At 44.7% G+C, this 24,998-nt stretch overlaps 2 protein-coding genes across 2 annotated transcripts in view; both read left to right on the top strand.

Moving 5' to 3' along the window:
• The window catches only part of LOC117702528 (desmoplakin-like), a 36,910-nt gene extending 16,086 nt beyond the window's left edge, over positions 1 to 20,824 (top strand). Inside the window, exons 2-13 of the mRNA XM_034493624.2 lie at positions 3,591 to 3,693; positions 5,610 to 5,758; positions 6,952 to 7,126; positions 11,210 to 11,338; positions 12,176 to 12,226; positions 13,369 to 13,530; positions 14,652 to 14,756; positions 15,494 to 15,589; positions 16,777 to 16,902; positions 17,393 to 17,545; positions 19,800 to 19,953; positions 20,705 to 20,824. Coding sequence (XP_034349515.2) covers positions 3,591 to 3,693; positions 5,610 to 5,758; positions 6,952 to 7,126; positions 11,210 to 11,338; positions 12,176 to 12,226; positions 13,369 to 13,530; positions 14,652 to 14,756; positions 15,494 to 15,589; positions 16,777 to 16,902; positions 17,393 to 17,545; positions 19,800 to 19,865 — 1,315 coding nt within the window. The 3' untranslated portion in view covers positions 19,866 to 19,953; positions 20,705 to 20,824. The remainder of the gene's footprint in view (positions 1 to 3,590; positions 3,694 to 5,609; positions 5,759 to 6,951; positions 7,127 to 11,209; positions 11,339 to 12,175; positions 12,227 to 13,368; positions 13,531 to 14,651; positions 14,757 to 15,493; positions 15,590 to 16,776; positions 16,903 to 17,392; positions 17,546 to 19,799; positions 19,954 to 20,704) is intronic.
• A 788-nt stretch (positions 20,825 to 21,612) lies between these two features.
• On the top strand, positions 21,613 to 24,265 carry LOC143433811 (desmoplakin-like; the record flags this gene model as incomplete). Its single annotated transcript, XM_076706491.1, has 4 exons — positions 21,613 to 21,810; positions 22,438 to 22,664; positions 23,513 to 23,679; positions 24,127 to 24,265. Coding segments are annotated over exons 1-4 (726 nt in total), but the record flags the coding sequence as incomplete, so codon positions are not given.
• Between the last annotated feature and the right edge of the window lie 733 nt (positions 24,266 to 24,998).

Genomic DNA, 24,998 nt, shown 5'->3' with positions numbered 1-24,998 from the left:
CTGCATGTACTCTGGCTTCCAGTACCAGGGCGGCTCGAGCGCTGGCGAAGAGGGGACCACCTAGGGGGCCAGGGCAGCCAGTGGTTGTGGAGCCTGGCTCAGGTACTCTGCCACATAGTAGCGGCAGGGAGGGGTTCCAGAAAGACTGTACACAAAATATAAACACACAGAACTAACACAGTCAGACACACTTGCCCGAGTTTGGTCTCATAGAACCAGCCAAACGCGACCTCTGACGGGAAGGATTCCACATCTTCCCCCTAGCAGGAGCACTCATCTCCTGTTCCAAAACAGGGTAGTCAGACCTCCCTGACTCCCTAACCCAGATGGGAAAGGATACCGCCTTTCCCCAAGGGCAGCCAGACCACTCTGACTCCCTAACCACCCGTGAAGCGTCCTTCCCGGGCTGCAGCCTGTGGGTTTCAACACGTCTGTCCATCCACAGTCATTGGGCCCTCACGGTCCACAATGACAGCTGCACTCAGTCTCCGATGGGGAAGGTTCCCCTCACCAAAGAAACCGATATCAAAACACAGAAACAAAGACAGCAGAAGAAACCAAAACAAAGAGACAAGGACAGCGGCGCCGCACTCTCACACACACCACTCACACAAACCTACCTCCAAGGGGTCGTCGTGTGTCTAGGGTGGTCGCGCGTTTCCCGGTCAGGGAACCAAAATGTAAGACCCCAAAAGGGGACTCTCACCCAAGTCCGGACCTGCACGAACCCAAGGACACACGAGAAACCTTCTTGATGCAACTGCAGAGGAGGTTTAATGACGAGGGCCCTCGGGCCAGAATATATCTCACGCAAGAGATAGAGATTCCGACCCAAGCCCAGGAAACTTGGGATATTTATAGGTAGGGGTTGGGGAGAGCGGGAAAGTTTGGCGCGGTTACATATGATTGGATATATCAAACATCCGTTCCCAAGCCTGGTTTCCATCTAGCCCCCATCCCAATTATCCTAATTTACATCTGTATCTTGCTCCTGGGAGAATTCCTTTCAAGTGACTTCCGTTTACTCAGGTATTTTATTGCCTCTATCTTGGGTCTTTTGTGCCTTTGAAATGTTTATTTAAGCCCTTGGAATGCACCCCAGGGGCAGCTAACACTTGAGTGTAAATTGAAACTCTGAACCTAAGAAACCTATGTAAATTGAAACTCTGAACCTAAGAAACCTAATTTTGAGACCTAAAATTTCATTTTTACAATTTATTCTTTCACTAGATAGTGAGTGAGACTATGAAGGCTATGTAGTGAAATTTTGTTTCAAATAACCAAAAGAGTAAAAGATGGAAAAAATAAACCAAAGGAAGAATTGTAATTATACAAGACTTTCTCTCCTTTCTGTCTTCCTCCCTTCTTTAATTTATGTAGGATCTCACTGTTGCCCAGCTTGGTTTTGAACTCCTGAACTCAAGCCACCTTCCCACCTCAGCCTCCCAAAAGACCTTCACGATTTCTTATTTACCCTAGAACTCTTGCTAAGTTTCCTGTGTCTCTCCATCTTTCTCTTTGTTTCTTACGGTGGCTTCCTGCCACTTTCTGGCGAGTACACTGGGAAAGTGTTCTAAGGCCGCTGGAATCCTGTACAAGTTAGGACAACAGACGTAGGTAGTCTTGTCTGTGTCCCAGCGGGGTGGGCATCACGCCAGATTCCCTGTGTAATGCTGAGCGGAAGCGAGACTGCGTGTACTCAGGCTGCAGGAGTCTGAGAAGCTGCCCAGGTTTTGACAGGTGGACGCTCAGGCAAGTGTGCTGCCTGGGCCTGCCTCACGGAGCCAGTGCCGTCATTTGGGAGTGGTTTCCCAGGGAAGGCTGGGATCCTCACCCACATCCAGCTAGTGCTGGCTTGTTGGGGAGCCTTCCTTGCAGGGAGGAACCCCAAATAAGTGGCAGGAAAAAAAAAAAAAAAGAAAGAAGATGCTTTCGTGTGGTGTGGTAATAATGTAGTCAGGCACTGTGGGAGACGTTCCCACATTCATGTGGGCCTCCCCATGCAGGTATGTTATAGCTATTGTTTTCTTAGCTCCCCCCCCTCACCCCCCCCAGTGTTTAGCTTGTAACCCAGGGCACATGCCAGGCTAGTGCTACACCATTGAACTGTATCTCTAGTTCAACATCCCCTTTCCTTTAACAGAAGAGTCTTTCTTTAAAACATACAGGGTGGGGTGCAGAGATGGCTCAACTGTTAAGAACACTAACTGGTCTCTCAGAGGACAGAAGGTCAGTCCCCAGCACCAGTGTTGGGCAGCACAGAACCACCTATAAGACCAGCTCCAGGGGATCAGATGTCCTCTTGCCTCCTCAGCCAGCTACACTCAAGGGTACAGCCACACACTCATACACATAGGTTAAAACTAAGTAAACCTTTAAAATAAGACATAAAAGGACACACACAGTTCATTTTGCTAGAGTGACATCAAACTGATAGTCGACGATGCATATTGGAGCTGGTTAAAGGACCGGGTGCCTCTAAAGCCCTCTAAGGATGTTTAAAGTATGTGCACGCATATTTAGGTGTCCTTGGTTGCCAGAAGAGGCAGTCTCATTCCCTGGAATTGGAGTTACAGACACTTCACATGTGAGCTGCCCAGAGTGGGTGTTGGGAACCAAATCTGGGTCCTCTGTGAGACTGGTGTGTGCTCTTATCCACTAAGCTAGCTCTCTACCCACAAGTTCAACACTGTGCAGTATATTCCCGTACATATTAAATGTAAATTGATGTGTTTTATATCTCTATTAAACCAAGCTGCAATAGGCAGGGCTGCAGCTTGATTTATAACCATCAAATTAAGAACACAGAACAAGCTTCGTTGTGGGAAGAAACTTCTGCTCAAGCGCTGCTCCATCTTTTCCCTCATACTGAGATTCTTGCTCTTACCGCCTCTTGATGCAACTGTGGAAAATGCTTTTTGTAGAACTAGCTTTGCTCTTGTCTCCTGTGGCTGGCTTTGCTAGTGACGTCTCTGCACTCCGTGCTTGCCATAGAAGGACATGTGCTGGGGACTTGGCTGTTGGGAGGGAGGGAGGAGAAGTGACAGACAGGCCAGATGAGATCACCAGCTGCCGTCACTGGCCATGTGGACCTGAGGGAACATTGCTTTGAAGGACATTTTGGGGTTAATTCTATGAGATTTTGGTAGTGTGCCAAATTTTGAGCATGGGAGGCAGAGACAAGGAAGTCTGTGAGTTTGAGGCCAGCCTGGTTTACAGAGCCAGGGATACACAGAGAAACCCTGTTTCATACAAACAAACAAAATGTTTTATAGATTAGAAAATAGTATGGTATTCATTTTAACTTCTCTGATGTGGACAATTGTCCTATGGTTATATTGTTGTCTTCATTCTCAGGAAATATTTACTGAAGTATTTTGTTGTGAAAGGTCACTGTCCTTGTCAAATGGGTCAGGAAAAGGTGATATATCCACACACATACTTACTGGGGTGACATCACCATGTGAACGACTGTGGTGTCTGAGTTCACAGGACCACCTTTCTGCCATTTTTGCAGCCTCTGTGAAAGTTTGAAATTACTTTTAAATTGATAAAAGTCATCCCATGTCTGGGTTTCTTTCTCTCTACAGTCAAACCGGCACCATGTCCAGGCATCAGAACCAGAACACCATCCAAGAACTTCTGCAAAACTGCTCAGACTGTCTGATGCGGGCGGAGCTGATTGCGCAGCCGGTAAGCTCCCTTCACGTCTCCAGTCTGGTCCTTGCCCACGCTGGTTTCTGGGGAGTTCACGCCCTCATCACAGCCTGAGTGTGGTTGGGCCTCTCACATCGTTAGTATCTAGCGATGGTCCTTTTAAAGCAGTCGAGACAGGGATATCATGTTGATCTATTTTCTGTTGCTAGTAACAATGCCACAGACTAGGGAAACTACAAAGAAGAGAGGTTTGTTTTGGCTCATGGTTCTGGCCCAATCTGTAAGGCAGCATCTGGCAATGACCTTCTTCTTGGCAGAGTCCCAGGTAGCAGAAGGCATCACATGGCAACAGACAAAGAGCAGGCAACACTCTAGCCAAGTTGGCTTTTAGAACAGACCCACTCTGAAGATAACCTATTCATCCACTAATCACATGGATTGATTAGTCACCTATTAAAGTTCTCCCTGCCTTACTCTCTTGGTTTTTTGAGACAGTTTCTCTGTGTAATAGCCTTGGCTGTCCTAGGACTCACTCTGTAGACCAGGCTGGCCCTGAACTCACAGAGATTCACCTGCCTCTGCTTCTTGAGAGCTGGCATTAAAGGTGTGCCTCACCACACCCAGCAAGTTCTCGATTCCCCCCACCCCCCACCCCCACCCCCGAAACAGAGTTTCTCTGTGTAGCCCTGGCTGTCCTGGAACTCACTCTGTAGACCAGGCTGGTCTCCAACTCAGAAATCTGCCTGCCTCTGACTCCCATGTGCTGGGATTAAAGGCGTGCGCCACCACTGCTCAGTGTAGTTCTCACTTTTTAAGAGATTCTTTTAATTTTTATTTTCTGTGTCTGGGTGTTTTACCTGCATGTATGTTTGTGCTCCACATGCCTGGTACCTCCTGAGGGCAGAAGCGGGTGTCAGATCCTTTGGAATTCCAGGTGCTGGTGGGCAGCTCTGTGGGTGCTGGGAACCAACCCTGAGTCTTTCAGAAAAGCAGTGTGTTCAGTTAACCATCAGCAATCTCTCTGGCCCTGAGTCCTTTTAAAGTGCTTGTAGGGCTTACAGTGGCTCTGGGATTCCTAAAGCCGACCAGAGAATGATGGGGTGTAGTTTACAGTGACTGTGAGTCCAATGCTCCCAGTTTATTTCTATCGATGTGCGTGCGTTAAAGTACTGAGGTGTGTGCCGGGGAAGTGGTGTCATGTCTGTTAACATGTCTGTGTGACTTGGCTGTGGCCAAGGGAGAGAGAGCAGCAAGTGGACAAGGGAGGGTAAATGCTGAAGGGCACTGGAGCAGCAGAGCAGCTTTCTGTTGAGGAACAATGTCAGTGTGAAGGAGAGACATAAAACTGTATAGCTCCGTCTCATAGACCTGTCCCTGAGCCCCCTCCAATGGTGACATCTGACATAACTGCAATGTGTCATTTTGCTTTCTTAAGAACTGAAAAAGTTATGTTCCTACACACACACACACACACACACACACCACTGTGTAATAAAAAGCAGTTAAAATATTTTAAATTATGTATCTATTTATATGCACACATGCATGCTTGTGTATTATGAGTGAGTGACTGTCACAGAATGCATCTGGAGATCAAAGAACAATTTTCAGGAGTTGTTGTCTCCTTCCAACATGTGGGCCCTGGACATTGAACTCTGATCACCAGGCTTGGTGGCCATTTCACTGACCCTGTTTTGGTTTGTTTGTTTGTTTTTTGTTGTTGTTTTGTTTGTTTATATTTGTTTCCTTTTAAGACAGAGTCTCTGCAAAGGTGTGGGGTTACAGGTGTTTACCACCATGTGCTCAGTACAGTTCGAAGTGAGCTGTTTGATTTGGGGGGGGGGGGCTTCCGCTACCCACCACGTTACAGCAGAAGCTTTGCTTTCACCGATGCCCATGGGATTTTTTTTTCTTACGGTCTTGTGTATTTTCATGCAAACTCTTCCTGCTAGGAACTGAAATTCGGAGAAGGAATACAGCTGGCCTGGAACAGAGAGCTGGATGACTGTTTCACACAAGCCAACGATCAGATGGAGATCATAGATGGCTTGATCCGGGAGATGAGACAGATGGGCCAGCCCTGTGATGCATATCAGAAAAGGTATGGCCTGCAGAGCACCGATGGGGGACCCACAGTGGGCAACTTCAGGCTTTTTCCAGAGGAAGCACACATATTACCCAAGAACAATTCCCTCACTTGGGATTTTGCAGCTGTATCCAATTTAAATATAAAACTGCAAACTTCATCTTTCGGGGACCTCCCAGCCCCCACCCAGAGATGCTCTAAGAATGAAAGAGACCTGCAAAAAAAAAAAAAAAAAAAAAAAAAACCATTCAAAAAAATTCTAGCTCTTCCTGGAAATGGCAGCAGAGCCCTGTGATCCTGGGTGTTTGGGAAGTTGAGGAAGGAGAATCAAAAAATTCAAGGCCTGCCTGGATAATTTAGTGAGATCTTACCTCAAAATTAATTAATTGCATAGTTTTTGATGATTAAAGAAGGACAAAGGATGTGGTAGAGTTCTTGCCTGGCTCGAAGGAAGCCTTGGGCTCAGTCCCCAAGTCCCCAATACTGTAAAAATCCTGTAAAACCTCTAGGATGATTTAAAGAATTGAATGGTCATGAGCCAGCCCTCCATTGAGGCAGCAGCACAGGCCTCTGGTACAGCATCTGCCTTTTCTTTTGCTTTTTTTTAAAGGTTTATTTATTTATTTTATGTATATGAGTACACTGTAGCTGTCTTCAGACACACCAGAAGAGGGCATAAGATCTTGTTATAGATGGTTGTGAGCTACATATGGTTGCTGGGAATTGAACTCAGGACCTCTGGGAGAGCAGTCAGTGCTCTTAACCATTGAGCTATCTCTCCAGCCCATGTATCTGTCTTTTCAAGAGGCTAGTGTCAAGCTTTATTTAATCAAGTGAGACCCTTGGAGTTAAAAGTGACCACTTCACAGCAGAAATGTGTGGTCTAAATTTGCTCTCATGCCACTAAGGCCCAGGGTGCTAGAAAGATAAATTCCCAGGATGGACCTCAAGAGAAACTGAGTGGCTGCCATGTTAGGCAAAGGCAATGACACTTTTTATGGTGTTTAGGGTTGTGAGTGGCTTTTCAGCATTTATACTCCCATGTGGTCAAGCTGGAAGTCATGGGAAGAGGAAAAGAAATCTTCCAATGCAACATCATTAGGCTGTAGACTGACCCAAAAGAAACCCAGAGAAGCGGGCATTTGCTCGGGATGGGTTTCCATAGGCTGTTTTCTCCTGACAACGGCACTGGTTTCCTTTCCTTTCAGACTGCTTCAGCTCCAGGAACAAATGCGAGCCCTTTACAAGGCCATCAGTGTTCCTCGAGTCCGAAGGGCCAGCTCCAAGGGAGGTGGAGGATACACTTGCCAGAGCGGCTCTGGGTGGGATGAGTTCACCAAACGTCTCACGAGCGAGTGTCTGGGCTGGATGAGGCAGCAGAGGGTAAGTTCTTAGACTCCTAACCTAGGTAGTCTGGGTGGTGGCACAGTCAGCCCCAGCCCTCCAGGGGCAGCAACCTGCTAAATCATGGGGTTATTGCAACTGACCTCATCTGTCTCCCAGATAGGCTGAAAAGAGAGAACTCTTCTATGGCTCATTTGAAATCATAACACAAGAGAGAAAGTTGAAATTAAAAAAAATTATAAAATCATATCACATGGGAGGTGTTGGGCACTGACGCTGGGTCTTCTGGTTTGGGCTCCGTGGAGGCTTTTTTGAAGTTCGGTTATCCAGCTGTGCCAGTCTCACGTCACTTGTGTGGGTGTGGAGTCAAATAATGGCCCAAGAAGTATGTGCTGATCCTTTCCCTGCAACTGGAGTCCCTACAAAGTATTTTTCAATGCTAATTACTGTTTTGTTGTTTTATGCTGTAATTAAGCCCGATAATGAACAGGTGGCCTGAGAAACATGCCATAATCATGTAGATGGGAATATTATAATGAAAACCTTCTGATGAGCCGTCCTCATCTGTATGAAGTGGCTGTATGAAAATGGTACATTGTGGGGAGATTGTCATGTGATGCCGAAAGAACTTGATTAATTGCTGGACTGATTTTTTAGTGGTTCTAGAATTTCTCAGCCATTTTAGTACTGTACACGTCCCCACTCTTTTCTTTGAGTCTGGGTTGAACCGTGTTGCCATGGCTAGTCTCGAACATGCAGACTCAAGGCATTCTCCAGCTCAGCCTCTGGAATATCTAAAACCACAGGGAAAGGCCCCTTACACGCAGTCTTTAAAAGGTTTGGGTGCATTCTCATGTAGCAATTCCTTCAGCGACTAATCATTCATTCACAAACACATTCAGTTAATCTTTGCTTACTTTTTGTTTATTTGTTTTGTTTTCATTTGTGTGTGTATGTACGTGTGTGTGTGTGTGTGTGGTGTTTTGTCTCTATATATATCTGTGCACCACATGCATGCAGTGCACAGCAGAGGGCATTGAATCCCCCAGAGCTAGATGGTTGAGAGCTACCATGTGCGTGCTGGGAATCAAACCCAGGTCCTCTAAAAGAATAGTTAGGGTTCTTAACCAGTGAGAAATCTCTCCAGATCTATTTGGTTTTGTTTGTTTGTTGTTTGTTTTGGCTTTTTTTTGAGACAGGGTCTTGCTTTGTAGCTCAGGCCAGCCTTGAACTTGTGATCCTCCTGTCTGATACTTCAAGATACTGAGATTGTAGTGTATTTTACTATGCCCTACCCCCCCAACACACACACACACACACACACTTACTATAAAGACCATAAACTATTACGGAAGGTGGAGTAGATCGCGGCACAAAGTCAACGGTGATCTCAGAAACTTAACTATAAACTTGTTTGCATGTCTCCAAATACCCTAAAATCTTTGAAAATTTCTTTAATTTTTGAGACAGGGTCTCATAGAGCCCAGGTTGCCATGAATGAGCTATATAGCTTGGAATGACTTTGAGGTGCTGAGGCCCTGGCCTCTACCTCTGAACACACAGTACTTGAGGGTTCATCAATATTGACACCATGCTAGAAATTGAGGGCTCAAAAATTATGGTCCATAGTTATGAAGATGAATACTACTGAAGACGAGAAACACCCCGCATGCCAAATGATCGCCCATGAGAGCATTAATAAAGTCTTGTTCAGAGAGTGACACTCTAGGCCAGAGGATGATTTGAGTTAATTGGGGCTTGGACTATAATCTTCAAGGATCCTTGTTGGGAGACAAGATAAACTTTGAACCAAAGTAATTATGGGGAGTCATATCCCCTGATGTCGTCTAAGTCAGTGTGACAGTTAAGTGACAGCTCAGAATTAGTCATTTTCTGTATTGCATGGGTGTAACACTGTAAGGATGCTTTGTAGAGCTGGGTGTGGTGGTACATGCCTATAATCTCAGCCTGGGCTACATAGGGGAGCTTTGTCTCCAACACCAACAAATGGACAAACAACGATCACACACACACACACACACACACACACACACACACACACACTAAAGCAAAGAAGATTTGGCAGGAAAATCTCTACGTGTTTAAATTTCAGGAAATGGTATTTTCACACGGCTGTACTGGTCCGTCATTTTCTGACACCCATCGATAAGCTCTAGATACTGTCAGGTGCTTCGTAGAGTTCTCAGCAAACTAAAAGCTGTGTGAGTCCTGCTGGAGCTTTGCCTTGGGATTCTGTGTGGCCGTTTCCTTCTTCCCCCACCTTCCCCCACACATAGCGGGCATTCTTCACTCACTCCCAGGAGACCCAGCCGAGGCCTGTGCTGATAAGAGAGCCTTTTCTCCAGCAGCGTGTTCAGGAGGCAGGCCCACATCTCCCTGCCAGGCTTCTGCTTTGTTTCCCTGGTCTGCTCTTCTGCTGATGGGCGAGCCAGACACTGTACACCTGGCAGGTAATGAGCTCTGAGCACCCTGGGTCATCTCTACTTTCCCAGGGTAGCACCTGCTGTTTTTGTTTTCAAACACTGGCAGTTGCTGGACAAGGCCAAAGTCCTGCTAACCTTCAGTTCTCTGACTTCGAAATGGCTCCTGTCGGAAGCCTTGCCAAGGGCACTAGAACATGGGTGTGGCTTAGGACAATTGTGTTCTGTTCTTGCTGCCAGTCCGGTATGGATGTTTGCCCTTGGCATGTCAGAGAGATGACACCTGTGATTTAGAAATTTACATGTGCTCATGCAAAAGAAGGAAGAGAAGGTGGACTTGACCAGAGTGAAATGTTCCAGAGAAGGAAACAATATATTTGATTCTCACTGTGAAACATTCTTAAATTTCAGACTCACGTGATAAATCTAGTCGGATTTCACATTTCAAAAGCGAATGGCAAACCCATAATCCTAGCATTGTTACCAACATTAACCAGAATGAAGGATCTTGAGTTTGCATAGTATCTTCCCTTTGAAATGGACCATAGAGAGTTTTTACGGTTTGAAAGGGAAGTTTCAAATGCTGAATTTCTGAACCAACAGTTAACTATATAACATTCATCAACATAACTTAGGCCTGGATATGTAACTGAATGGTAGGGCACTTGCTTAGCTTTCATGAGGTTGTAGGTTTAATCCCCCATATAGCAATAACAAACAAAAGATAATTTAAAGAAATAAATAATGACAACTTCCATAGGTTAGGGATTTCATTTGAGAGGCAGTGCATGGCTGTGTCTTTAATGACTTCTAACATGCATTTAAAAATTAATAAAGAAGCCAGGTGATGGTGGTACATGCCTTTAATCCCAGCTCTTGGGAGGCAGAGGCAGGCAGATTTCTGAGTTCGAGACCAGCCTGGTCTACAGAGCGAGTTCCAGGATAGCCAGGACTACACAGAGAAACCCTGTCTCAAAAGAAACAAAACAAAAAAAGAAACGTCTATTAGTATATTCATATGACTAGTATCTAATCATGAAAATTCACTTTCTATTTTTTTATTTTATCCTTTTTTTAAAAAAAAATGTGAACATTATTATTGTGTGTGAATGCAGGGCATGGGTTCAGGGGTCAGAGGACAAGCTTTGGGTGTCAGTTCTTTGTCTGTCTCCTGTGGGTTCTGGGAAGCAGAATCCAGTCATTACTCTTGGGTAATGGTCCCTTTTACTGGCTGAGCCATTTCGCCAGCTCCGCCCCCACACCTGCATCCTCATATGTAGATTCTCTTTTGTCAGAAGAATGATCTAGATGGCAAAGTAAAGTACCCATGACTGAATTTTTTCCTCAGTCCATCTTGGGCTGGAACCAAACTAACTGAGGATGTATTTGGTGAATCTCATTAGCTATTTGGTAATCTCAACCCTTTAAAATTTATTTTGGCTTCAGATATAGTTTATATAGTTTGTTTTTTTTAAATCGAGACAGGGCCTTGCTGTGTACTTAGGCTAGTTTTGAGCACAAGTGATCTTCCCGCCTTAGCTTCCTGTGTGGCTGTGCATTTGAGTTTTATCTGGAGCAGAGCTGTGTACGAGCTCTCTCTCAAACCCTGATGCTCTAGAGAAAGGAGTCTGTTCAGAGGAGGGACAATGAAGGGTGTGCTCCCCCCTCTCTCCCTCTGCAGGCAGAAATGGACCTGATGGCCTGGGGTGTGGACTCTGGCGCAGTGGAACAGCATATCAACAGTCACCGGAGCATCCACAACGCCATCGGGGACTACCGCTGGCAGCTGGACAAGATCAAAGCAGATCTGGTACTTCTCACGTTCATCATGGAGTATAGAAGGGTGTATCATTTAGGCAAATTTGTCTGAAACAGAAGACAATTATTATCTTTTCAAGAGACTAGAAACTAAAACAAAACCAACCCCCAAACTCCATTGTCTAAAAGGGAAGTGGAAAGAAATGTATGGGACCTGGAGAAGGAGTTGAGCCAAATGTTAAGCTCACGTAGGATATCACGAGCTTATGGTTTATAAGTAAGTATTTACAGAGGTGGTAGGAAGAAAGCAGAGCATCACCTACCAGAAGAAAATGAGATTAGCATGTAGCTTACATTGCTGGTAAGTTGGTGAGTCCACTCCTAGGTGGAAGTTGTGTCTCATATACCCCTCCTGTGCTGGAAAAAAAAGTCAGACTTTGGGAGAGTGGAGAATGAAGGCACAAGTTGGTAGTCTGATCTCAGTGCATGTTCTCCACCCCAGCTCCGTATGTGAAATCACTAAATGTGATCCTAAGACCAAAGTTTTCATTTTTACTTGGCCCTGCCTCTTCATAATTTAAACCTTATGCTTGTCCACTTGAGTCTGCTCAGCTTTCTCCTTCATGTCTCTAAGATCTAGAGAATCTGAAATTGTATTTCCTTCAGCAAGTTTTTAAGTGACAGAGTATTTACCTTGTGGAGAAGGGACGAGTGGCTAGAGAGACTATCCTGGGAAAGGTCATGGTGGACAAAAGACTTAATAGAGCAATTGCTTCTTTTTACTGAGAGAGCAGAGGCCAGCACCTTAGAAGGAGATGTAGAAGGGGCTACACTTTCTATAGACCAATGAAGGAAACTAAAAAATTCCCTGTGTTTTCTGATCTTCCAGCGTGAGAAGTCAGCAATCTACCAGTTGGAGGAGGAATATGAAAACCTGCTGGTAAGCTCCTTTAGCCTCTGTTAATTCAGTTCAGTTCCTCAAGTGGTAAACGTCTCTGAGGGGACCATACACTGGCTAAGAGTTCAGCAAAGAGCCTGCATATACACTGGTCTCTGTGTACATAGATTATGATTTTGTTGTTGCTGCTGATTTTGTTTTAGAAATGAAGTTTCAAAGGTTGCTTTGTTTCGTTCTCTGAAGGCAGCGCCTAGCACTGTTCTGGTTTCGAGTTAAAATTTCACATCAATGACTCTTGTTAGATGCTCCTAAAGTGAAATTGCAGCCCTTTCGAACAAGCATAAACACAAACAAAATGTTTTCCTCGAATATTTTTACGAATCTGTCATCATCTCCTGACAAATGCTGTGTCAGTTGGTTGATCCCAGAGCAGAGATTTCCACTCTTCTGTCTGTTCGGCTCATCTTATTTTCATCTTTCCCATATTTCCTTGCTAGCTGCAGTGTTTTTTTAAGATAGTGTGGCTCCTGGTAACACGATGCTCTTCCTGTTGGGATGGGCATAAGACTGGAACTTTACATTTGTGGGGGCAAAGGCTGACTTACCTAAGAGAGAAAACTTGATTTATCTAGGAGTCTAGTTCCCCCTAATTATCTAAAACTATTAAACCCAAAAATCATTATCTTTTAATTTTTTAAATTTATTACAGTTGGTGTGTACATGTGTGTATAGATGTAAGGATGCATAGGTTATAGTGGATGTGGTGGTCAGAAGACAACTTTGTAGAGTCGGTTCTCTGCATGGGTACTGGAAATTGAACTCAGGTCGTCAGGCTTGTCCAGAAAATGTTTTACATGGGCCATCTGGCTGGCTTCAAATCATTGTCTGAGTCAAGACTCTCCAGAGGCTGGAGATATAGCTCAAAAGCAGAGTGGTTCTCCAGCATGAGGGAGGCCCTGAGTTTCCCCAGCACTGGAGAAAAGCTGAGAATGGCTGTTTGGAATGATCGAATCTGAGATAGCCATGGTCCCACAGGCATCCCCAATTTGAACAGGGCCTCTCTCCTATACCAGGTGAATGCAGCAGGTGAAGAGGTTTTTTTTTTTCCTAGCCTCAAATGATCTGCAGAGAATGCTGTGTCATTATACTGTCGTTATCCTAATGCTGCTCAACCTTGTCTGCAGAAAGCCTCCTTCGAGAGGATGGACCACCTGCGCCAGCTGCAGAATATCATCCAGGCCACTTCTCGCGAGATCATGTGGATCAATGACTGCGAGGAGGAGGAGCTGCTGTATGACTGGAGCGACAAGAACACAAACATCGCTCAGAAGCAGGAGGCCTTCTCTGTAAGATGCCCTACCTTGTGTGTGGGGGGGTGGGAGTGGGGGTGTGTGGAGGGCGGGTTTAAATAATTTGATCAGCCACTTGTAAGTGGGTACACTGTTCAGGGATGTAAGATTTATTTAGTTTTATTTTATGTGTTTGGGTGTTTTGCCTGCATGTGTATCTATGTACCATGTGCATGCAGTACCCACAGTTGCCAAAAGAGGGCATCAGATTCCCAGGAACTGGACCTTGTTAGCTGCCGAGTGGGCACAGGGAATCAAACCCAGGTCTCCTGGAAGAGCAGTCAGTGTTCTTGATCACTAGGCATCTCTCCAGTCTCTCCCCCTTTATTTTTAAAGAAGTAGGGATTCCCTCTGTTGGTCAGAAAGGCTACTACATTTTGGAACTCAATCACCAAGTAGATGGGACTATGGGGATGTGCCATGGCTGGCTAACCATCCCTCACACCCAAGTTCATCATTTAATACCCACTGAGACAGTGTGATTCAGGGGTAGTGTGGAGATTAGTCTATCCAGCAACCCTAGAGTGGATGGGGCTGTACAACAGTGGACCAAAACCTGAAATGTGGAATCAAAACGTGTTATGTATTGAGTACCTGTAATTTGTAAATCCGAAATCCAGAATGCTCTCTCTGAAACTTTTTGAGTGCCACCATGATGCTGTAAGTAGAATATTCCACACCCAACTTCAGGTGACAGGTGGCAGTCAAAATCCAGGAGCCCCCAAAATGCTATATAAAATTACCTTCAGGCTATTGGTAGAAAACAAAAATGAGTTTTATCTTTAGGCTCAGGTCCTGTCTCCAAAATCTCTCTATATATATTCAAATATCTTGAAACACTTATTGTCCCAAGCATTTGGAGTTATGGATGTTCAACATGTATTCGTGGCAATGCTATTAATTACCTGCATGGTCTGGGTCGGGTCATACTCCCAGTCTTGTCTCAGCCCCTTACTAACCTTGGTTTCCCGAGTGGCTATGGTTCTTGAGGACTATGTGGCATGAGTCCTCAGCATCCGTTGTTCCCAAAATGCAGTTTTGTATGTGGCCACCTTTCAGTGGTGTAACAGAAATCTAACTGTGACTTGCTGTAAGGATTTGGTCCTTTCCTTTCACAGATACGTATGAGTCAACTGGAGGTCAAAGAAAAGGAACTCAACAAGCTTAAACAAGAAAGTGACCAGCTTGTCCTCAACCAGCATCCAGCCTCTGACAAAATTGAGGTAGGTGTCCTGGGACTTACGTTCTCATTAGGGAGAAAATATTTCATAAAAGACATCTTTGTGGCTGAATAATTCTTCTCTAATATGAAGCCGTGCCAACTTTATTTTCTGTTTTAGAATCAGCACCCTAGACTAGGATTTGGTTTTTGTTTTTTCCTGGAAAATCCAGAAATATTTTAGAGCCTACTAGATGATCTCTGTCACAGTTACTTAATTTTGTTGTTGTGTCACAAAAGCAGCTATGGACACTGTGTAAATGAACAACCATAGTGATGTTTCAATAAAGCTTTATTTATAAATAAAAGCAGTGGGCCAGATGTAGCCCTTGGTCAGTATTTGTTGTCTTTTGCTGGAGACTGCTATCTGTGAGCCAGACTCTGGGCTGAAGGAGATGATGGTTCACACTTCCCCATGATCTAGCTCCTGTCTCAGAATAGGCTTGGAGTTCCAAAGGGAATCGCATACTGTACCATGTCTGTTCTGATTGGTCAGAAAATACTCAGTTAAGGCGAGGCCTATTTTGACTGGTGTCCCTTTGATAGTAGCCGTTTATAAGAACTGTTTACACCAAGAAATCTCAGGTGTGATATTCTGTCTCCAATCATTAGACATTGGGTGAAAAAAAAAAAAAAAAGAGGCATCTTTTTCATCTGGCTCACGGATCTGTGCAGGAGGCACCCTTCTGTGCCTCTGAGTGGGCATGAGGCAGCCGACATCTTGACGTTTTCTTGTTTCAGGCCTATATGGACACTCTTCAGACACAGTGGAGTTGGATTCTGCAGATCACCAAGTGCATTGATGTCCATCTCAAAGAAAATGCTGCCTACTTTCAGGTTTTTAGACATATCTTTTTTTTTTTTTTAAATCTATATTCGATTGTGTGTGTGTGTGTGTGTGTGTGTGTGTGTATGTGTGCACATGCGCACACATGCGCGCGTGTGTCATACCTGCTTGCCACAATGTGGAGGTTAGAGGACAGCCTGCTTGAGTTGGCTCTCTTCTTCTACCATGTGGGTCCTAGTGATTGTCAGGTATGGCAGTAGGCGTCATTACCCACTGAACCATCTTGTCAGCTGTGTCAGATATTTTAGAGTGGCCATGGAGCCAGGAGACAAATGTTGATAACCGTGATGATGTCTGGTTCCAGCCCTTCTGGAATTACCACATAATTGTATGATTTTAGAACAAGCCACAACTCCAGGCTTCAGTTTCTCATGTACAAAATAAGGAGCTCAGACCCCAGGGTGACCTCCAGGGAACTTTTCCTAGTCTGAACTAATACACCACGTGCATGCATTGTGTGGCTGAGGTGTTTATGAGCACATGTGCTGCGCAGGTATGGGACTAATGGGGTCACGTGCTTTGCAATGTCTATGCTGTGCTACCTTGAGTGTGCTTTTGAAGTAAGGAAGCAATCTTGAAGATAATGTGTAAATCCTACTAGCTGTCCTTCGTAGAGAAGAAGAGAGATTTGTAATGCAGTCACTCGCCCTGCTACCAAGTCGGTGACTGTTCTCTGCTTGAATATTTTCCTTTAGCCACTTAGCCGAGGCTTTCGTGGGGGTGACGACGGTTCTTGAAACGAAACTACTAAATGATCATGTGGGTTAGATTTCCCCCAGTGTTAGCGAAATCACCCAGGATAATTAAACTTATACAGAGAAAACTTGTTCATTTGAATGACAGTTTTAGCTTGTCCAGTCTGTGGCCCATGGTCCCCATCATTTTAGTTGGTGAAGAGGTAGTGCCACATGGTGGGGAGTGTGGGATGGAGCAGAACTGCCAGAGAGCAAGGGGAGGAAGATGAGGTGGCTAGGGTCCCATGCTTCTCTCTGAGGGTACACCCCAATGATCAGACCACCCTTGATGCCCCTTCTGTAGATTTCATTGTCCCCATTAGCGCCACCCCAGGAACCTAGACTTTCGCACACAAGCCTTTGGGTGACATTCAAGATTCAAACCCTGGCATTTTCCCTGGCATTCCTTTTCATTGATGAGGATTTATTGTCATCTTGAACAGTTTTTTGAAGAGGCCCAGTCAACTGAAGCCTACCTGAAGGGCCTGCAGGACTCCATCAGAAAGAAATACCCCTGCGACAAGAACATGCCCCTCCAGCACCTACTGGAGCAGATCAAAGAGCTGGAGGTACTGTGCCAACTCAGACCCTCAGCAACTGTACCTGGGGTGGGGTGGGGGTAGGGGTGTTGATGTACTCTAGACACAAGACAGGCTGTGAGGGAGTACAGCCCACACAGAGCCCACACCTAAATTTCGTCACCTTTCAGTGGCATCTCTGTGTGCCCAGCTACTGTTGGGAAGGGCTTTTGCTTCAGTATCTCAGTCATTTACTGGAAACAAGAGCAGAGAGAACACTGTGACTTAACTTGACAAGACCCTTGGGAAAACACACCTCACATTTTATCCATAAGGCCCTTTCATGGAGATAGTCTTTCCTGCTCAATTAATTCAAAGGGCTCACTATGGAAGGCTACGTTACCTCGTGATGTATTTCTGGCTTATTATCACTGATGGAACTGTAGCAATATTTAACTTTGATGTTGTGGCAGCTTCTTTAAGAGGTCTCTAAAGCTCAGAGGGCACTTGTGTTAAAGGCAGACTGTGTTTGCAATTGCAGAAAGAACGGGAGAAGATCCTGGAGTACAAGCGTCAGGTGCAGAACTTGGTAAACAAGTCCAAGAAGATCGTGCAGCTGAAACCTCGGAACCCAGACTACAGGAGCAACAAGCCCATTATTCTCAGGGCTCTCTGCGACTACAAACAAGACCAGGTATGTGTTCCGAGTTCCGAGGCAGAGCAAACCCTTCCCTTTCTTTACATCAGTGTCTATCAGTCAAGAGGGCAAAACTAATCTTGGTTTCAATAAATACCATAGTCGTGTCTTTTCTAAATGAAGCAATAACCTGTTGAACCAAAGCAGTAACCATGAGTTGAGTCACTGGGAAGAGTCAGGAATTAATTAGGACAATAGCTGCTACCTTTGGGTGCTGGGGAAGGAAGGCAAAGCTTTGTGCTATCCAGAACACAGACTAACTCTGGATCCACCCCTCACCTAGACAATGGTTACCTTGAAGGTTTAAAACCTTTCAAGGTTGACTTTTTCCTTCTTGTGGTACCTAAATCTTACTTATTTTCAATCACCCTGTTGTTAAGTTTCAGACAAGAGAAGTTAAGAAGTTAAGTTTCATAAATGAGAAATGGCACTGTCATAGCTCCTGGAAAGTGAGTCTCCTGCAGAAGTTTTGGCAGATCTGGATCATGTTAATCCTGTAGGCTCTGTGGGAAGTTTTATACAGGTTTATAGAGAGACGGGTTAGTTTCTGTTCTTATCTGTGACTCCTCCAGTCTGCTTTCTTACAATAAACTTCTGAAGGATCTAAGAGACAAAATGTGTTTACCTAGTTAGAAGAGCTTTATGAAACGGGGTGCAATCCCACCTCAATAAAGGGGTCCAGGGGATGTTCTACCCTGTGGAATGTTCTAAGAACTTGTGTGGGAAGAAAGAAGTAAGTTAGATTGAATGTGTGGCCCATACCTGTAATCCTAGAACCTGGAAGGCACAGACAAATTCCCTTACATAGAAACGCAGCCCAGGGCGGGGAGTGAGATCTTGTTTCAAGGAACAACCCCAACCAAACAACAACACAAACAAACAAACAAACAAACAAACAACAACAAAAAACAGTAACTGAACTGGAGAGATGGCTCAGTGGTTAAGAGCACTGACTGCTCTCCCAGAAGTCCTGAGTTCAATTCCAGCAACCACACGGTGGCTCACAACCATCTGTAATGGGATCTGATGCCCTCTTCTGGTGTGTCTGAAGAGAGCAATGGTGTACTCATATACATAAAATAAATGAATAAATCTTAAAAAAAAAAAAAAAAAAGAATAACAACAAACAAAACAGAAAGGAAGAAAGTAAGGAAAGGAAAGAAAAAAAGAAAGACGATTGGATTGAAATATGAGGTGAAATTTTATGTTCAGATAGGACAGTTGCCTTAGTACGCAGGTTGGGTTTTTGGGTTTTTTTTGTTTGTTTGTTTGTTTTGTTTTTTTGTTATTAGTTTACGTTCTCTTCTTCTGTGGTGCGAGAGATGGGGCTAAGAAAGCACTTTGTCACTAAGCTGCACCTCTAGCCCTTCAGTAGCCATATTAAGAAGCCGTATATATATGGCCAGGTGTCGTGGCACATACCTTATTCTTCACATTCAGAAGGATCTCTGAGTTCCAGATCATCGTGGTCTACAGAGTGAGCTTTAGGCCATCCCATCCAGGCTACACAGTGCAATCCCACCTCAATAAAGGGGTCCAGGGGCTGGAATTAATTATTTGAATTTTTTTTTTAATGTATTGACCACTGAACCTAGGGTCTCACACATGGCTGGCAGTCACAGTACCACTGAGCTGTATGTCCAGGCCTTTTTTTTTTTTTTTTTTTTTTTTTTGTATTTATTATGTTGAGATACGATATTACTAAATTTAACAGGTTACCCTTAATCTTGCTCATTATCCCAGGCAGTCTTTGAATGTGTAACCCTCCTGCCAGTGCCTCATGAGTAGCTGGGACTGCAGGCCTGAGCCACGAAGCTAGGTGGAAGTTCACATAGAAGGTTACTTTTTCTTCTTCTTCTTCTTCTTCTTCTTCTTCTTCTTCTTCTTCTTCTTCTTCTTCTTCTTCTTCTTCTTCTTCTTTTAACAGACTGATGTCTATTTAAGAGCAAATATGACCGAGACAAATGATTCCCCTATATTAAAGTCTAATATACAAAGCATAAGTTCAAAACAGGAAGAAAATATGATGAAGGTTTGCCTGTGGCTGAGACTTTCTCACACTCCTGGGCGATCTTCAGAGTCTCTCACTCACTTAGATGCAGCTGACTTTGCCGATCCCCTTTTGGTTCACATGTATTATTTACCACAGGTCTTGCTTGGGAGTGTCGTGATTGTCTCCATTTGATGGGGGAAGCATAGGAGGACAGACAGTTCACATGTTTTTCAACTTTCATCCCCGTTTCTTTGGCAGAAAATTGTACACAAAGGGGATGAGTGTATCCTGAAGGACAACAATGACGCAGCAAGTGGTACGTGACTGGCCCTGGAGGCGTCGACATGCTCGTCCCTTCCGTGGGCCTGATCATCCCGCCCCCAAAACCCCTGGCTGTGGACCTTTCGTGCAAGTAAGTTCTGAAGTTCCTAGCAGCCCTGACTCTGAGTGGTGGGGCAGGAGGGATGGGGCCCTGAGCAAACGGCTCACAGCAGTGTTTTCTCACTGTAACCACCCCCAGAAAAGCCACTTCATGTAGTCACAAGTTATGTTGAAGATTTATTCATGGATAAAAGAGAACATCTACCATATCAGAGAGCCAGGGGGCAAGCATGAGTGACACTTGCCATACCTTTGAAGCTTCTGGTTTTGTTTTTGTTTGTTGTTTTTGTGTTGTTTTTAAAGCAAATCAGTTATTTCAAAAGTAGTCATCAATATGACATGCCCCAGGTAGGACAGCAGGTAGAACACGCATTTTATGGGCCTTGTCCACAACAGATTCTTTCACATGCTTTAGACTGGAATTCTTAGCCTCACACTGAGTGAGAAGTGTTGGGAAATGCCCTGCCTTCCTTTCCTGCCCAGAGTTCAGGAATTGTCAGCGTTTAAACTCTATGCGAATCAAAATGCTGCTAACCATCAATACAACGAAGAATCAGATAGCCTATCTCAACCAGGATGATTTGAATGATCTATGTAACTATAGATAAAGTCGAGAGTATACTTCTGGGAAGTGGGTTAGTCTGAATCTATTGACATGTTGACAGTTTTGAAAATTACACAATCACTCTGTAAAGTTTGGTTTAGACTTATGGGCAGTTAGTTGTGCAAACCCGTCTAGATTTTCTGTTTGGACTGGAATGTTTTCCCTTTCTGCCTTCCAGGATTGAGCAGTACTATGAAGCCATCTTGGCTCTGTGGAACCAGCTCTACATCAACATGAAGAGCCTGGTGTCTTGGCACTACTGCATGATTGACATTGAGAAGATCAGAGCCATGACTATCTATATGTCTCCGATGCTCTCGGCTGCCTAAAGGGCCACGTGGCCAGTGCAACTGTTCACTGAACAGATGAAGATCTTGTGTCCCACCATGTGAGGCCTCTTTAGCCTTTCACAGGACTGGTCTGTCCACTACTGCACAGAAAGGGTTGGGGCTCGGGATAGAAAGCATGCATGAAGCCTTGGGTTCTTCTGCTAGCACTACAAAACAAGGTGGAATCAGCACATGGCTGGTTTGGAGACAAATAGATATACCCCCTGAAGGGACCTGACAAGCCAAAAATACTTATGGAAAAGACAGTGTGGGCCCCCATCCCCTTAGAGATAATGGGAATGAGGTCATACATATCCACTGGAACAAGGCAGAGAGGGGAAGTCAAGAGGATTCTTGGAAGAAGTCTGAAAACATCCCTCTAAGTCAGAGGTCCTTAAGGTGTGGTTGGCAGAGCCTTGGGTTGAATAGTCCTTTAGCGAAGTGATAAACGAAGTGAAGGAGGCAGGATGGGAAGTTTTTGGGCCCTTGAGTCCTTTATCTTTTTAGAATGGCTAGGCTGCATTTGCTCTATTTTACAGTTGAGTTTCTTCATACTATTGTGTTTGAAGAAAAATATCCTGTGAAGGAAAAAGCCACTGGCCGGCTACTGCTGTGCTTCTTGGCAACACCTATGAAGCCCCCAAGACCTTTTATATCTTAGCCTATGATGAGGGTTGCCCTGCCCACTCTGCCTTGCATGGGGGTACGGGGGCATTCATGTCTCTCAACTCACCGTGCCTGATTTGCTTCTAGCTGAAAACGATGAGACAGGAAGATTACATGAAGACCATTGAAGACCTTGAGCTCCATTACCAAGATTTCATCAAAAACAGCCAAGGCTCGGAGATGTTTGGAGACGATGACAAACGGAGGATGCAGTCTCAGTTCACTGATGCCCAGAAACATTACCAGACCCTGGTCATTCAGCTTCCTGGCCACCCCCAGCACCAGACAGGTCAGCCCGGGGAGCATCTGTTTTCTTAGCATCAGCCAGATAGGTAGTTTGAAAAGGAAAGCCACCTGTGTAAAACTGTTCCTTTGAAAGACACGTAGTATGCTATGTGTTGACATAACAAAATACCTGAAACTGGATAATTTGTAAAGAAAAGATGCTTATTTAATGGGTGGGAAACAGTATGGGGCCTGGTGAGTGACCCATGGCTTTGTCATAATTCAACAGAGAAGCAGAAGTGGGTACGGTGGCATGTAGAAAGGATGGGATGCCTTTAGAAGGAATCACTCTATTGAGGTCTGAATAGTGCCAGGGATTTAACCATCTCCCAGGAGATGGACAGTCATCCTTGCTGAGGGTGGTTCCTTCATAATCTAATCATCCACTAGGCCTACCTCTTAAAGGACCTGCTGCGTCAGGACTTTTATATTAGGGACCAGTCTTCTGGCACAGGAATCCTTGAGGGACAATATGCCTTATCTACTACATAGCGGATATATAAAACAATTTGTATACTGGAGTTCTAGAATCAAGTCGCAGGGAGGAGGCATACTTTCATGCAGTTTAAGTTTCAAGCACCTTGTCAGCTTGGCAGCCTTTCATACTTATGGTCCTAACTTATTTTTACAGTCACCAAAACTGAAATCACTCACCTGGGTACCTGCCAAGATGTCAACCACAATAAAGTGATTGAAACCAACAGAGAAAATGACAAACAGGAGACATGGCTGCTGATGGAACTGCAGAAGATCCGCAGGCAGATGGAGCATTGTGAGGCCAGGATGACGCTTAAAAATCTCCTGCTCACAGACCAAGGCTCCACACACCACATCACCGTGAAAATCAATGAGCTCAAGGTAGGAGCTGCTAACACTAATCTCCTGATCCCACAGGTCTTATGTCTATCTGTAAATGAGGAAAACCACCCCATGGTGTACATGGTGTACAAGCAAGTTTATAGGCAAGTGTATTTTCTATTGCTACACTAAAGATGTTTTTAAGGTTAAAAGCTAATCTTAAGAAGCACGTATAATATATATGCATATATTATATATGCTTAGCATAGTATATTTACACTATGGAAGATATATTTATTTAAATTTATGGCAAAGTCAGGGAGGTATACGCACACGAGTATAGGTTCTCACAGAAGTCAGAAGAAGGTGTCAGATCCCCTATAGCTGACATTATAGGCAGGTGCTGGGAACCCAACTTAGGTCTTCTGCAAGAGCAGTGCAGGCTACTAACCACTGAGCTTCTCCAACCCAACATGGACTATTATCCAGTTTTTAAAAAAGAAAGAAAAATTGAGAATTATGTGAATCTGGAGGATTTTAGGCTGAATGAAATGGACCAAGGGCAGAAAGACAGACAGTATGCCATCTCACTCACATGTACAATGTAATAAGGAGTCAAATGCCTAGTGATGACTAGGGGTGGGCCAGGGAGGAAGTGTGGAGATGTAGGTCAAAGGGTACACGTTTGCAGTAAGATGAATCTGAGATCTGGTATGCGGCAGGGGACTGCAGGTAATAATGTATTTATTGAAATTTTCTGAGAGAGTAGATTTTAGGTGCTCTTACCATATGCATGTATACAAGCAATGCGGTAGGTACCTGGCAGGAAACAGTAACCTTTGCTATCCAGAGCAGAACAGCATGCTGCATACCTTAAATCATGTGTGTCCCCCCTCCTTTCTTGACAGAGCGTACAGAACGACTCACAAGCCCTGGCCGAGGTTCTCAATCAGCTTAAAGACATGCTTGCCAACTTCCGAGGGTCTGAAAAATACTGCTATCTGCAGAATGAGATATTTGGACTATTTCAGAAGCTGGAGAATATCAACGGGGTCACAGATGGCTACTTAAACAGGTGTGCACCGCTAATACCGCTCAGGAATAGTTGGCACTTTCAAATTTCCGTTTGTTTTTCCTTTGGTGTGTGGGTTAGAGCCGAGGGTGACTGCTCTCTCAACGGACCACATCGTCAACCCTGTCAAGCTTCATTCTTGCCTGATTTCATTCATTATTGTGGGGCAGAAGTCTGTGAAAGGATAGCTTGGTTTCTGGCTGAAAACCTATTGTCGTCCCATTAGGGTCCGGGGTTCGAGGCCTGTGCTCGACCAGGAACCAAGCTATCCTGAACCACGTCTGCCCCACACATTATGTGTGATTGGCCTATTGGAGCTTGTTCCTTAAAGACACCCACCCTCTTCTCAACTGCTTTTACATCACCCCGTTTCCCAAAAGTGACTGAAAGCCAATAGTAGCTATCTATCACGTCACTGGAAACTTTAGCGACATCTTTTGCTCTTTGCAGCCTGTGCTCTGTGAGAGCCCTTCTCCAGGCTATTCTGCAAACGGAAGACATGCTGAAGGTCTATGAAGCGAGGCTGACAGAGGAGGAAACTGTCTGTCTGGACCTGGATAAAGTGGAGGCTTACCGCTGCGGGCTGAAGGTAACGTAAAGGGTTGGAACTATAGCCTGGTCCCTTGGAAGTGATGGAGAGCTTGGCCCTCTGCTACAAAGTCTTACTAAGTTTTCATGAGTGTTTAGTTTTTAGGATTATATGTTTAGGAAAAGCTAAACCTATAATACACTGGATAGAGCCCATATACACTGTAACTAGTTTCTTCTAGTACATCAGTGTCATACATTTATGTGATCTACTTGATATGATTGGTGAGTTGGTAATGACATATTAGTATAGGCTAATGTCCATGCCTTTGTTTTAAAGGAGGCTCTCATGTAGGTCACATAGGTCTCAAAAGCACTATATAGCCGAGGCTAGCCTAGAACTGCAGCTCCTCTTGCCTCAACCTCCTGGCCCTGGGATTACTGGGGTGCACTACCCATGCTTTACCCAGACATGCAACTGGTTTTCATGGGTTTGGGTCCTTTTTGCCTTTACTGTCCACACATGGCTAATGTCTATCATTGACAGGAAACTATGTTTTCCTGTGCCTGTTAGCAGGAACAGGATGGAAGTGATTTGTAGTGGGAATTGTTGGTGGAGTCCTGAGTTGGAATGATTTCTTCACCTCAGGGCCTCTCAGCCATGTGTGGTAGATTATGCCTGTAATCCCAATACTTGAGAGGCAGAGGGCCAGGTGGATTGCTATCTTTGAGATACTGAGGATCAAGATCCAGAGCCTTGTGACCATTAAGTTTCCCAACACTGAGCTATATCT

Source organism: Arvicanthis niloticus, unplaced genomic scaffold, assembly GCF_011762505.2.
Source record: "Arvicanthis niloticus isolate mArvNil1 unplaced genomic scaffold, mArvNil1.pat.X pat_scaffold_912_arrow_ctg1, whole genome shotgun sequence".
NCBI lineage: Eukaryota > Metazoa > Chordata > Mammalia > Rodentia > Muridae > Arvicanthis > Arvicanthis niloticus.
The sequence above is the reverse complement of the archived record's forward strand: the minus strand, read 5'-3'. Positions and strand labels throughout refer to the sequence as shown.